The sequence below is a fragment of the Elgaria multicarinata genome, chromosome 3 (assembly GCF_023053635.1).
Source record: "Elgaria multicarinata webbii isolate HBS135686 ecotype San Diego chromosome 3, rElgMul1.1.pri, whole genome shotgun sequence".
NCBI classification, from domain to species: domain Eukaryota; kingdom Metazoa; phylum Chordata; class Lepidosauria; order Squamata; family Anguidae; genus Elgaria; species Elgaria multicarinata.
Window position 1 is genome coordinate 81,143,130 of NC_086173.1, and position 14,639 is coordinate 81,157,768.

Consider the following 14,639-nt stretch of genomic DNA (forward strand, 5'->3'; position numbering starts at 1 on the left):
TTTATTAGGCCAATTCAAAATTAATTTTAAAATGTGCAACCTTTCAAGATCTCCAGATTGCTTCATCAGGCAAGATGTTACCAAAAGTGTGTTTGTGTGTGCAATAGGAGTGTGTGTGGGAAAATCTGATTTGAAATCTACTTCATAGCCAGATCTTAAGATGAAATGGGGGAGGAGGGTTTATAGATATTCAGATTGGGCTCTACCAGGTGGTGTGGAGGTTTCAAATTTCACCTGGATCTTCTCCTAGCATACATGGCTCCTGGCACCTTCCACCAGCTTTTGCAGATTTAGCCCTTCATAGAGAAACATGATAATGCTGCAGGTATGACATGCCATGACATAACACCCATGTTTGAATGATGCATTATACATGTGGTTGCCTATGTTCAGAATGTCAACTGGTCCAAAATAATAGTAGCTAATTAACTGGTACAAGTGGAACTGAGCAAGTTTCTGTACTGCTTAAGCAACTGCACTGGCTACCAATTTGTTTCTGGGCAGAATTCAAAATGCTGGTTTTTACCTATAAATCCCAACATATCCCTGCATATGAACCTGCCCAGTTGTTGATCTTACGATATGGCAGCTAGGATAAGGACACTTTCTGGATAGAGCCTGCCTGTTTAAGTCTCTCTAGAATAATTTGCCATGCACCAAATGCTATTTACATTTAAGCACTAAATTAACACTCTAGTGGTATAAGAGTTACTAACTTTTTTGTATCTTGATTAATGGCCACTGCTTAATCATAGACTTGTGATATTGTATACTTACTGTTTTAATGCTTCACTGGGAAACCTTATGTTCAGAAGGCAGTATAAAATGTAGATAGATGTATCATGCATATATTTTGTTAAAGATGCAATACCAGAAAGTAAGCTAATGGGCATTTACAGTATGTGTGCTTACCATCAATATTCTAAAGTGGCAAACATATTTGTTCATAAATTCCTGGATGGTTTCCCAAGATACTACTATATTCAGTTTAGATTTTTTATGCACACATCAAGTGGAGCACCCAGGAATTCATACGCTACATAGGCAATCTTGTTTCAGAGCCGCCTTTGTGATTACATAAAGAGGTCATACAAGTATATGCTAGGTTCTCATCTAATGTGCTGACAGAAAGCCAATTAATTCTCAGCAAGGGAATTGATTCCCCCACCCTTTCTTTCTTTCTTTTTTAATTTAAGCAGACTGACATTCTGGCCAATCTGTTGTAAGCTGGCTTTTGAAATTACTATCCAAATTTGGAAACTTCCTAATGTCCTTGGAACATTTTCATTAATTCGCATCTGCTCTTCTTGAGCAGACGTTCAGAAAAATACTGCTTTCAGATTCTGAAGCAGAGCTCAGTGCTTCTGTTCAGTTTTGATTTTCTTTTTTTTTAAAATACAGATTTACAAATGTTATTCGAAAATAAGCAAAAATGGAGTTAACTTCAGGCATGCTTCAAATTTTCCAGTGAAGAAACTGTCATTTCCCCTGCTAAAGTAACATGTCATTTTGAACAGAGACACTAACGCACACATGAAATCACAGCCTTTTAATAGCAGTCATATGCAGAACACTCTGCTCCTCGTCTAAATATTTTATAAGTCATATTGAATTGCAGAGAATCATTTGAGGTAAAGATCCCCCTGTATTTTTGTGCTAATGATTTGTATTACTCCAAACAACTTGCATTAGTAAATGTTTCATTATAATATGATAGTAATCAATACTTCTGACTGCAGGTGCAAACAGATGTGTGTGGAAACATATTTTTGGGAGTAGAAGCAAGTACTTGTTGTATTTTGGTTATCTTCTAAAGATTCTTTTGATGAGACTACTATAGTGGCAAAAATGGTACTGCCTGTGTAGCTAAAGTGGTATCCTATGCTTGAAGGTTGGACGGAGCCATGCAGGCCTGCCTAGTGCCACACTTGCCATTCCCCACTCTTAATAAAAACCCAAGGTTGTACTGGCAATTAACAGATTTATTTATTTGCTTACTTTAGAAAATGTATCTTTCGCCTTACATCTCAAGAACTGTAGTTATTATTATTATTATTATTTATTTATTTATTTATATAGCACCATCAATGTACATGGTGCTGTACAGATAACACAGTAAATAGCAAGACCCTGCCGCATAGGCTTACAATCTAATAAGTTGTAGTAAACAATAAAGAGGGAAGGAGAATGCAAACAGGCACAGGGAAGTGTAAACAGGCACCGGGTAGGGTGAAGCTAACAGTATAGAGTCAGAACAAACTCAATATTTGAAGGCTATAGGGAAAAGAAAAGTTTTTAGCTGAGTTTTAAAAGCAGTGATTGAGTTTGTAGTTCTCAAGTGATCTGGAAGAGCGTTCCAGGCGTAAGGGGCAGCAGAAGAAAAAGGACGGAGCCGAGTAAGGGAAGTGGAGGTCCTTGGGCAGGCGAGAAGCATGGCATCAGAGGAGCGGAGAGCACGAGCGGGGCGATAGTGTGAGATGAGAGAGGAGAGATAGGCAGGAGCTAGACCGTGAAAAGCTTTGAAGGTCAGCAGGAGAAGTTTATATTGGATTCTGGAGTGAATTGGAAGCCAATGAAGAGATTTCAGAAGTGGAGTGACCTGGTCAGAGCGGCGGGCCAAGAAGATGATCTTAGCGGCAGAGTGGTGGACAGAGACCAGCGGACTGATGTGAGACGAAGGAAGGCCAGAGAGAAGAAGGTTGCAGTAGTCCAACCGAGAGATAACCAGTGCGTGAACGAGAGTCTTGGCAGAAGAGACAGACAAAAATGGTCGAATCCTGGCAATATTATACAGGAAGAAACGACAGGATTTAGCTACTGCCTCGATGTGAGGAGTAAAGGAGAGCGAGGAGTCAAATATAAAGCCAAGACTACAAGCTTCCTTGACCGGAGTAAGCGTGACATCGTTGACAGTAAGAGAGAATGAGAGGTGAGGAGAAGGTTTAGGAGGAAAAACAAGCAGTTCAGTTTTTGCCATATTAAGTTTCAAACGACGATGAAGCAGCCAGGCTGAGATATCTGAAAGACATGCCGAGATACGATCGTGAACAACAGGAGAAAGTTCCAGAGATGAGAGATATAATTGTGTATCGTCGGCTTACAGGTGATATTGGAGGCCATGAGATTGAATAAGCTTACCCAAGGGCAGCATGTATAGAGAGAACAACAAAGCAGAAAACCACAACATAACAGCTAAAAATAGGGACCAACTAAAAGAGCATATTAAAATTGCACACTGAATGTCTTCCTGAAAAGGAACGTCCAACTTCCAGAAGGTTGTTAAGGAAGAGATGAAACAGGTCTCCTTTGGAAGGGAGTTCCAGGCCTTTGGTGCAGCTGCTGAAAAGCCCCCCCACCCAGTCCTAATATATGATCTATTATACAATTTATCTGTCTTGCTCAGTTTTGTCAACAGGTATCTTAATTTGTCAGAAAGAGGTCTTTCCAGGACTGGTAGTTGATCTGATTTTAACTGGAGATGCCAGGGGTTGAAGCTTTGACCTTCTGCATAGAAGGTGTGTTCTTTACCTGAACTATTGAGTGATCCCCTGTCCCTATAATGTATGTAGAACTACTCTGTGAACCTTCAGATACTGTATGAGGGTCAGAGCTGGCCTTTTTCCTTGAGTAAGTATTATTCAAACTGGTGCAGAAGTGTTGACGGCTACCATAGCAGCAGAATTGGTGTTGAAGTTGGATTCCGCAGATTCTAGGACTCTTCTGACATCCCTTATCAACTGTAGTTCTATATGGATACTTATGAAGTGAAGGCACAGGATATTTTGAAATAGAAGGCTATAGAAAAGAAAAAATGAACTGTCACAAAAATGGTAATATGGTACAGTTAAAAAGCTTTCTTGAAATTTAACAAGTGGTACTCTGAAAAAGGGAGATTCTTTTGAAGATCTTAATTTTGTTTTGTTTTGTTTGGCTTGACTCTAGGTGATGAGTGGTAATATTCCTGGGAATGGATGAGGAGCAGGTCCTTGTATGGTCCTTGCTGTAGGGCAGGGTGTGTGGCCCTCTAGATGTGGACTTCTCAGTGTTGCTGGATTGCAGCTTCCATCATGCCTGATTGTTAGCCATGCTGGCTGTGGCTGGGAGGAATCAACCGTATCTGGAGGGCCACTGACTACCTTTGCTGTAGGGAATAAAAAACAGGACTCCATATGAATGGATTTACAACAGTTTTGCCCTTACACCAGATTGAAAAGAGGTATTAAGGCAACGATTGTAGAATATTGGCTGGTGTAATTAAACTGTGTGGGCTTCCTGAAATGTATGAATTTTACGAGTGTAATTTTGATTTCAGTGGAAGGTAGATGCCTTCAAGACTGAAATACGTTTGAGAGTAGGAGTTGGAGTTCACATTTAACTTTCAGACTGGGGAATTATTTTAAGATTGAGGCTAAAGTCCTATGCAATCCTGTAATCCATGGGATTGTACTGTGTTGTGTTCCTAAACTCTTTTTAGCTCACATGTCATTGATAAAAGGCTTTACTTTTTATTTGGTTTAAATATTGCCAAGTTGGGTTGTATTATCTTAATCACTATTAAATGAATAAAGAGCAAAACCAGCATGAATTGCTTGAATTTGAAAACCTATTTAACATCCTTTCCTCCAATTTTTGCTTCCAGCTTCCAGCAGACCTTACCAAGATGCACCTCACAGATGGTCAACATCCACAGGTGACACATGTCCCTTCAAGCCAGTCTGGCTGTAGCATTGCAAGTGATTCTGGGAGCAGCAGTTTATCTGACATCTACCAGGTAAATCTGAAATTTTAGTTTAACTTTTTATGTTAATAAAATAGAGGGAGGACCTAGATATTTAGGAACATAAGAAGAGTCCTGCTGGATCAGAGCAAAGGCCTGTCTAGTCCAGCATTCTGCTCTCGTAGTGGCCATCCAGTTGCCTGTGGGAAGCCCACAGGTAGGATATGAGTGCAACAGCACCTTCCACACAAATTCCCCGGCAACTCATATACAGAGGTATACTGCCTCTGGTAATATATAGCCATCATGACTAGTAGCCATTGATCACTGCCTTCGTACTTTTAAAGAATTTAATAACAAAATTAAAAAATGTATATTTTTAGCCAGGTAAGATTCTGAGGAATATTGAAGTTTTGATTTGTAAGATAAGAGATTGATTTGCTTAGTTAGTGGCATAGTGTTTTATACAGCAGTTTTATAAAATTGTGTGATCATCACAGTAAGGTGAACCATGCTCAATGGAAAACATTCTTGTATAAAAACATAATGCTCAGTTTTTGTTTCTGAGTCTACTTTCAATCACTAGAATTAGTGGAAGACAAGGAGGAAAGCAGAGGTGAGCTACAAAGGTTTCCTTCCCCCCCCCATAGCCCCCACTCCTAGAAAAGCCAAAAGCTATAAGATAGTCTTATAGCTACTGGGGCAGAGGATGAGACTATAGCTAATTAGAAGTTTCGTTTCACATGATTAATGAAATAGACATACTGAGGCTTAGGATATGATCCTTATGTTTATGGACTGGGGCTCAAGATATGATCAGAATTGGCCAGTGAGATATGACAGGAACCAGTGAATATTCACCACTGCTCAGGACTAACCGAGAAGGAAAAGAGTCTTGTGCACTCACCGGTATGTTCCTCCTGAGGCATGCAGTGGCTTACACAGTATCATTCTGGCATATTGCTATATGATACTGTGCTAAATGGCAGATTGGAAAAAGTTTGGTTTGAATTGATTCGCTCTTCTTACCTTGCAAGCAAGGATTGAATATCTTGAACTGGAAACTAAATCTAGCAAGGTCTAAACATGAACCCGATGAGGTAATAGACAAAAATAGTTTTGAAAGAACAGAATTTTATATTAGTTCCATTAGAGCTGCACAGTTTATTCGCTCATCAGCTGTTTGCACTGTAGCAAGGACTGAGAATGCTACCTAAATAATCAAAATAGACTTAACTATAAATTCTTAGTTTGATGTAGGGACACTTCCTATCATTCTGTTATAGAGGATATTTTGTACAATTTTGTACAGAGTTTCAGGCATCAGTCTCATCTCCACATCACTAGGAGAACAAACAACATAAATCCTGCTAAACCAGTCAGTGTGGTGTAGTGGCTAGAATGTTGGACTCTGAGTCGGGAGGTCTGGGTTCTAGTCCTCACTCGGTGACTTTGGGCCAGTCACAGACTCTCACCCCAACCTACCTCACATGATTGTTGTTGCTAGGATAAAATCGGGAGGAGGAGGAGGAGGAGGATTAGGAGGATTATGCTGCCTTGAGTTTCTTGGAGGAAAAAAGACGTGATATAAATGCAGTAAATAAATAAATAAAATCTCCAAAGCCTCATTGTCTTATGAAGAAATTTCTTTCCCACTAAAGAATGCATAGCACAACAAATCTTAAAGATTTATATTAAAATTATTACAAACAGAGGTAAGAGGATCTCAAAGTCAGACATTTAGTGGAAGGGCTCAGCTTACTGGTAGAGTACCTGCTTTGCATGCAGAAGACCCTGGCATCTTCAGGTATGGCTAGGAAGGATTCTGAAACCTTGGGAGAGCTACTGCCTTTCAGAATAGACTGTATTGAGCTAAGATGGGTCAGTTGTTTTGCTCGGTTTAAGGCAAGTATATTCCTATATTCGTTGCCACTTAATTCTCCCTGTGTGGATTCAAACAACTACTTGAAAGTGAACAATGTGTTAGGTCAAATTCTGTGAAAAGGCAGCTGCCTGTAACTTCTGGCCCCCTGACCAGGCTGTCAGCTGAGGAAGCAGTCAAAGGCAGAGATGGAAGAAGATTCTGTACTTTTCTGAGCTTAAAAAGAACACACCGGAATAATGTTTGCATAGACAAATCTATAGTTCAAATTCAGAGGCAAGAGCCTCCTATTTCTAGATGCTTGGAATATTCTTAATAGCCTATGGAGAGTCATGTGGCAGGAGGAAAATGGCCAAATTCTTCCAACCAGAGCTCTCACAGTGAGCTGTGTTTCTATGTAGTTCACCTGTGGCTTTTTAGATGTGTTGAATCTTACTTTTCCTGATTATAAACAAAGTTAATGCGCTTGATAACATGTCTAAGGCTTGAAATCTGTTAGACTTAAAACAGGCGTAGAATCTAGTGGTGAGACAATATTTACTAGATCCTGAGTCCTTTATATATTACTTCGGGTTTCCAAATACTATTCTGGGAAAAATCCAGCCAGGTTTAAGTACTTGTAGCTCCATTGACTTCAGTGGGAGGCTTTAAACACGTGCTTAACTTTTCCATAGAAGTCGATTGCACCCTAATGCTTAACTTTGGATATTTGCACCCGTTGTTTATATCGACTTCTTCATGGTTTGCCACATGAGATAATGAACCTTCAAATAGTTTGTCAGGAAATTGATTCCAGCTTTTGACGAAAATCTGTCATAGCATTTTCTAAATAATGCTTGCTAAATGCCTATATCAAAAGAAGAATATTGCTACTCTTACTATTTTTAATGTGGAGACTTTTCCTCCTCTTCTTGGATGGATTTGGATATAATTTCTGTAGAATGTTGTACATTAATGCAACTAAAACTCTAAGGGCCACTCCTATTCGAGAAAAACCTATTTTGGAAAATTACCAATTTGGAATAGAAAAGACAGCTGAAGGGTGATTAACCTTTTCTTCACTTGCTCCGTTGCTTTCCTGGTGCAGCTCCAGGATTCTAGGCTCATGTTCACCTTCACAGACCAATGTCTGTGAACACTTACAGGAGGAAAGTTTGGGGTTGGAGGGACTTAATAGTGGGAAAGCAGTAGGTGCTGGAAGGGTTGTGCCCCCTTCACTGCTCCACTGCAACCTTTGTCTCAACAAAAGTGGGTATCCAGGTTTTGTTACATGCATTTACATTGAACGTTGAGCTCCACCATTACTTTAGAGAATGAATCCTTAGGATAGCCGAGTAGGTGACACAATTCCTTGCACATAGGGTGGATTCTATAAAAAGCAACTTAATCATTTCGCTTCTGTTTTAGTCTATATCTAAGCACATCTTGGAGGTTATTTTCATCATTGATCCGCTATGGTTTAATAATTAATGTTCCCAAGAGTATTTTAGGTGACAGTAGATGACCTTGTCATAATAGATATGTGTTGTTTTGGCATCTATTTCTACAGTAGATTTCCTTAATATAAATGTACACATGTTATTTTTGTGACATGTTAATATACATAAAGTTTCATTTAGGTATGAAACTGCCACATGATGGTAAGGCATTTCAGCAGGGTGTTTGAACTCTTTTTGAACTTAAGTAATATTACAGCCCATGCAGTCGATTAATAGTAAAAGAAAAGAAAAACAGTAATATTAAACAGATTGGAATTCCATCATTTTAAATGAGTTTCAATTTGTGCATGTACATGGAGCTACTTTACTTCAAAATATTTTACAGTGTATTAATATAATTTGTGTCTTTGAGTAGTATGTGTGTATTAAGCAGTGTTCTGTGAATTCGCACAAACTGCTAGTGAGGAAGACTATAAAGGAATCACTGAATGCAACTACATTTCTTCCTTTGGAGCAGATTCAGGACCTCAGTTTTATGGTCAAACATTTAACATTTATTGCGTTTATTGATTTGGAAGTGGGCCAGTGGGGATGAAATGAGCCAATGGGAACTGCTCAAGTAGGTAATGGGAGTGGTAAATGCCTCTTTACAAGAAGGCATCATTTCATTCTTAAAAGAGGCAGTGGTCAAACCGTTGTTGTTGTTGTTGAAACCCTCCCTGAATCCCTCTTTATTGGATAATTTCTGCCCAGTTCCCAAAATTCCATTCTAGGGCAATATACCACTGCATGTGATGGCTTCTCAGTTCCAGGGGTTTCTGAATGTGGATTATCTAGATTTATTTCAGCCTGTTTTTAGACCCTCTTATGGGGCAGAGACTGCTTTGACTGGACAATTTGCACTGGGAACTGGACAGGGTGTGTGTGTCTGTTGGTTCTGCTGCACCTCTTAGTCACTTTCATACCATCAGCTGTGGTATTCTTCTGAGGCATCTGTCTGGGATGGGACTTGGAGGCTTTGTTCTATGATAATGTAGGTCCTACTTGGAGGGATGTTTTCAGAAGGTGGTGCTGGAGGAGTCATGTTCGATGTTGTGATCATTTGCCTATGGTAGTGATCTTCACTATTTTTTAATCAGGGGCTACTTTGGTTCCAGGCATCACCACCAAGGACAGCTGTGGGGGGACTTGTCTTCTTCCCACCATGGTCAAATGTCAATGCTGTATACCAGATTTGGCTGAAGTTTTTTTGAGCTTCTCTTTCCGATCCATGTCTTCCAGTCAAGGTTTCATCAGTCAGTCACCAAATTACCAGACAAGCAAATTCTGACAGGTTCATAGTCTTTGGTTTGGGATGTATCTTTTTCTGATCATTGAGCATGTTCTGCTCTCCTCAGTGCTGAAAACCCTCCTAGTACAGAGCTCTCTCTCTCTCTTTCTCTTTCTCTTTCTCTTTCTCTCTCTCTCTCTCTCTCTCTCTCTTTTTAATAAGGGATTGTCTAATTTGGCTAATTGCTCGTGGTGCAATATAGCTAATGCTTCTTTGAAACATATCTTTTGGATTTGTTGCTTCTTTTTGGGAGGAAGTTATTAAACAAATAAATCTTGTACTGTAAGTGGCTTTAATATTCACTGATGTACATGTGCTTTTAAATTATTTACCTGCTTCATAGAAATTAACAAATGGTCAGCGTAAATGGATTCTCAATGCCCTTTTGACAGCTAAAAGACTGATATTACAACATTGGAAGGATAAACACTCACTTCCTATAATGCAATGGACTGAGGACCTTACAGTGCTATCAATATTTCAATGGGTGGCATATAGACGCCACCATCAAATGTGGACCTAATACTTGTTTGAATATTAGGTCCACATTTGTTGCAGCCCATGTATAAATTTCTAGAAAGTTGTGTGCATTTCATATAAATCCATGTATGTATGTATATTAAAAGAATGGGGATTTTTTTTTAAAAAAAATCCAACTTGTGCACCATGTTGGGGATCCATTTGCGGGTGCCATTGGAATTGCCCATGGGAAGTGTGTTGAGGACCCCTGGGATGGAGTAACAAACAAACGTGAGTTGCTAAATCTGCTCATATGGTTGAATTCAGAGGAAAGAGGACCTGGGAGAACTGAAACATTTTGTATTTTTTTAAATTCAGACAGGATTGGTAAAAATCTGTTTCCCACCCCCTCTGGTGTTGCCTATGCTCAAAGGATGCCCCCGATGGAAGGTTCTCATTGACCTGGTTTGGATAACATGGCATGGCTTGTCATGGTCTATTTAACCCATGTGGGTCGTCATAGAAAAGTAATGATGTACAGCTACTTTGTAACAGTTTTGTCAAAGAAAATGCTGCTGTAGTGCTAGATTGTACAAATGCTAAAGTTTGCTATTTTTAAGCTGACATTAGACCCTGCTTGCCAGGAGTTTTATATGTTCTCAATAGAAATCAAATGAGTTGCTGCTTTGATAGACTATGGAGACTATTATGTTGTGTATTCTCCACATATTCAAAGGAAGTCTGAACTTTTCACACTGAGAACTAGCTGGCTCTGCTGAGGGTAGCTGACCTTGTCTGTCTTGAGTTTGAATTTATCGACATCATATGACATGACCTAGTTGCATATAACATATGTTTAAATCATGATATTTCCATACACGACTACTCTTTCAGCAATATTAATGTTCACTTTAGGTGGTCTACATGATATAACTACAATCAGTTTTGTTAAGACTTTCTGCCTGCTGACAGCACAAACTGCAATAACAAAATCCGTTACAAACCTGATAATCCACGTGATGTCTCATTAACACATTAACACCCCTGACCCCTAGTGCTTTAGCATGGTTTTTAACTATAGGTAGTTGATCAAGCTAGAGAGCTAGAGATTTCATACAGTTTGTATACAGCCTTCTCCCTACAGCTTTCCAATTTGGTCCAGAGGGTTTGGGGGACTCTGTGAAGCAGATTTAGAAGGTGTGCAGGGGGCTGCAGGGGGAAGAAAGCAAGGGGAAGTCTATTCATCCAACTTGATTTAAGGCTACATCCAACGGGACCATGATGGGACCAGAACTAAGAAGTTTTGCCACAGTGTATATCCTTAATTTTCAACAACTTAAAAGATCATTCACTGATTTTATGTACAGGCTACTGAAAGTGAGATGGGAGATGTAGATTTAACTGGTCTCCCAGAAGCACCGGTAGATTCTGAAGATGATGAAGAAGAAGACGAAGACATTGATAGAACTTCAGATCCACTGCTGGGACGAGATGTCGTACGGGAGTGCCTTGAAAAAGAACCTGCTGACAAAACTGATGATGATATTGGTGAGAAGTAAAAATATGGTTTCTATAAGTGGATCTATCATAACTTTAACAGATCACTCATAATGTGCAGGCTGCTAATTTAGCCGTTAATACCATTAACTGCCAGTGATAACATTAACTTCATAATGATGTACAGTGACTTAAAAAATCATCCATGCATAACAGGAAGGTATCAGCAGACTTGGGAGAACCCCAGGGTTTGCAAAGATGTAATAATAATAATAATAATAATAATAATAATAATAATAATAATATCATCATCTTTTTTAAAAGAAAAAAAAACATTATTGTGAAAGTGAAAACAACCCAGTGAGGACTGAACATGCTTAGTGGTCACAGGGTGCAGGCTGACTGTTAGAAGGATAAAGAGCAGAAAACCAGGAGAGGGGGAGTGGGGTGGAATGGAGTATCCTGGACTAGGTCCCAGTTGTATAAACATATATCTAAAACACATATCTTTATACAAACACACACCTTACCTTTTTATCTATAGTAAACTTTGCTATACAGACATATTTTTTAAGTAAACACTTGTTAAATATTATGAATAGGTTGCAAGTAGGAGTTAAGCAATTTGCCAAACTCCCAAGCATGCAGATTTGGCCATTCTAACATGAAAAGTATAGCATCCCATTTCTTACTTATTTACCTCCTTGTGTCTTGAAGGTGTGCATAGGGAAGTATTAATATTTGGCTAGATCCAGTGAACTGTAAGCAGTAGGAAAATAGATCCTAGTACTGTTTTGCATATGATTGTACAAGAGTTCACATAGTGTTATAAGTAGTTAGAATCTCATGCTTATATTTGTGCAGGAGATATTTTCTTGTGCAAGTCTAGCATGAGGTACAAAACAGTCCTTCCATGAACTAAAAACACATGTGTAAAGCAACTTTGAATCCAGTTCATTGAAATGACCCTTATTAACTAGCTTAATTTAGTGAGTGGCCTAGATTGAAAGCCAAAACTGTTGTAAGGAATGAATAATACTCATCAAAATAAGTGATAGTTACGTTTAATAAAGTTTTGCTTTTCTTTGCTTCTAGAACAATTACTGGAATTCATGCATCAGCTTCCAGCATTTGCAAACATGACTATGTCTGTAAGAAGAGAACTCTGCTCAGTAATGATATTTGAAGTGGTAGATCAAGCAGGAGCCATCATCCTTGAGGATGGGCAAGAAGTAAGTAGGGTATAATGCCATGGATATGTTACAATCAAACGCGTACAATAGAAGTATATGAACCGCACAGGGAGCTCCGGCTGTTGGGCAGTATAAAAATGCAATAAATAAAATAAATAAATATATTTTTGTGCAATTTTGCAATGCAAATAGGATGAAGAACAAAACAAGCAACTGTCCATGCCTACTCATTACATGTCATCAAAAGCTCCAAAAACTGTTCCCCATGGTTAATGCACCCTGCTTTTTCCATACCCAGGGAGTTTCGGCTATTGGGTGGTATAAATATGCAATAAATAAATAAAAAATAAATAATACCCAGAGCCCATTCCTCACTCAATATTTCATAAACCCTTTCTATCCCTAAGGTGTACTTTCTCAAATCCATTTGAAAAACATTTTGCACCCTAGCCTTAATGACTCAGACTGTATCTATTTTCAAATATCAGTGAGGGTTAGGTATATTATATTGCCCTGTTACATTAGGATGGCACTCTACAGATTATGATATTCAAACAGAAATTTATATTTTTCTTCTAGCTTGATTCTTGGTATGTTATTTTAAATGGCACTGTGGAAATCAGTCATCCAGATGGGAAGACAGAAAGTCTCTGTATGGGAAATAGTTTTGGGATTACTCCCTCTCTGGAAAAGCAATACATGAATGGTGTGGTTAGGACCAAAGTAGATGACTGCCAGGTAAGATAACTTACCAATAACACGTTCTGCCATTTTGAACCTTCTTATGAAAAATAGAATTCATTTCCTGTTTAAATATTCTAGAAATAGAACGGTATAACCTTCACTCTTTGGTTAACTAATGACTCATAACTTTCTTGCTCCTATCAGCTGTTGTTAAAGAAACAGGAACCACAGCTTTGCCTTTTTATAATGTGATATGGGCTGTGGTCCACTGAAATGAGCTCAGTATAGTTAAACAGAAAATACACATTTCCACTTCCTGAACTCAGGTTCTCATCTTGATTTTGCTGCTGTGTGATCCTTTCAGTTGTGTTCATCTGTAAAGGTTTTACAAACAAATATCGGAGACTGGACAAGATGGAAATAAACTAATTGCTAACGACTCTTCGGCATCATTGCATTACCTATGTCCAGGCTTGACCACTGGACTTTTTAAAATGATGTATTAATTGTCCTTCTATTTCTCTGGGACAGTTTGTCTGTATAGCCCAGCAAGACTATTGGAGAATTCTGAATCATGTGGAAAAAAATACACACAAAGTTGAAGAAGAAGGAGAAATCGTTATGGTGAAGGAACACAGAGAGCTGGACCGCAGTGGAACCAGAAAAGGACACATTGTCATTAAGGTGATTATTATTATTATTATTATTATTAATTTATATAGCACCATCAATGTACATGGTGCTGTACAGATTACACAGTAAATAGCAACAAACCTTACTAAGTTTTTCTTAGTCTATCTTTATGTAGTATTCCGCTTTTATGACTTTCAAAACAAGGTCCTGCAGTTTAAATTATGTAGTTCATTATCTTCAAAAACAGTTAATTGTTATACACTCATATGTCATGGATATAGAATGTCTGTGGGCAATTAGGGGTCATTTCAGTTTTTAAAAGCATTATTCATCTTAGTTGCAATGCCACATAAATATCCAGAAAGTATTTGGAAAAACAGTATTTGTCTAGGTATGTACCTTGGCTGATGATATTACAAAATGATATATTGTTTGCCATTAGAAGTTGAATGCTTATGTTGACTGCAATCTCTTGTTATTTTAGGCAACACCCGAACGCCTCATTATGCATTTAATAGAAGAACACTCTATTGTGGATCCAACATACATTGAAGACTTTCTGTTAACATACAGAACATTTTTGTCAAGCCCTCTGGAAGTTGGAGACAAACTCCTGGAGTGGTTTCAATTAGACAGTCTCAGGGACAAGGTTGGTTCCTAAATTAGAGATTAACAATTAGGTTTTCCTTATCTGGTGTACTGGAATAAATGTCACTCCTATTTATAAAGACTCTTTGAACTTCTTGATAAGCAAATTATAAAGCATCTGGACATCATCTGAAAAAATACTCACTGAATAAATTTT

At 38.5% G+C, this 14,639-nt stretch overlaps 1 protein-coding gene across 12 annotated transcripts in view; it reads left to right on the plus strand.

Moving 5' to 3' along the window:
* Positions 1-14,639, plus strand: part of RAPGEF6 (Rap guanine nucleotide exchange factor 6) — a 163,359-nt gene that overhangs the window by 91,267 nt on the left and 57,453 nt on the right. For all 12 annotated transcript variants that reach the window (XM_063120721.1, XM_063120723.1, XM_063120724.1 and 9 more), the window contains 6 exons: positions 4,640-4,771; positions 11,195-11,375; positions 12,420-12,556; positions 13,097-13,255; positions 13,733-13,885; positions 14,319-14,483. In XM_063120721.1, coding sequence (XP_062976791.1) covers positions 4,640-4,771; positions 11,195-11,375; positions 12,420-12,556; positions 13,097-13,255; positions 13,733-13,885; positions 14,319-14,483 — 927 coding nt within the window. The remainder of the gene's footprint in view (positions 1-4,639; positions 4,772-11,194; positions 11,376-12,419; positions 12,557-13,096; positions 13,256-13,732; positions 13,886-14,318; positions 14,484-14,639) is intronic.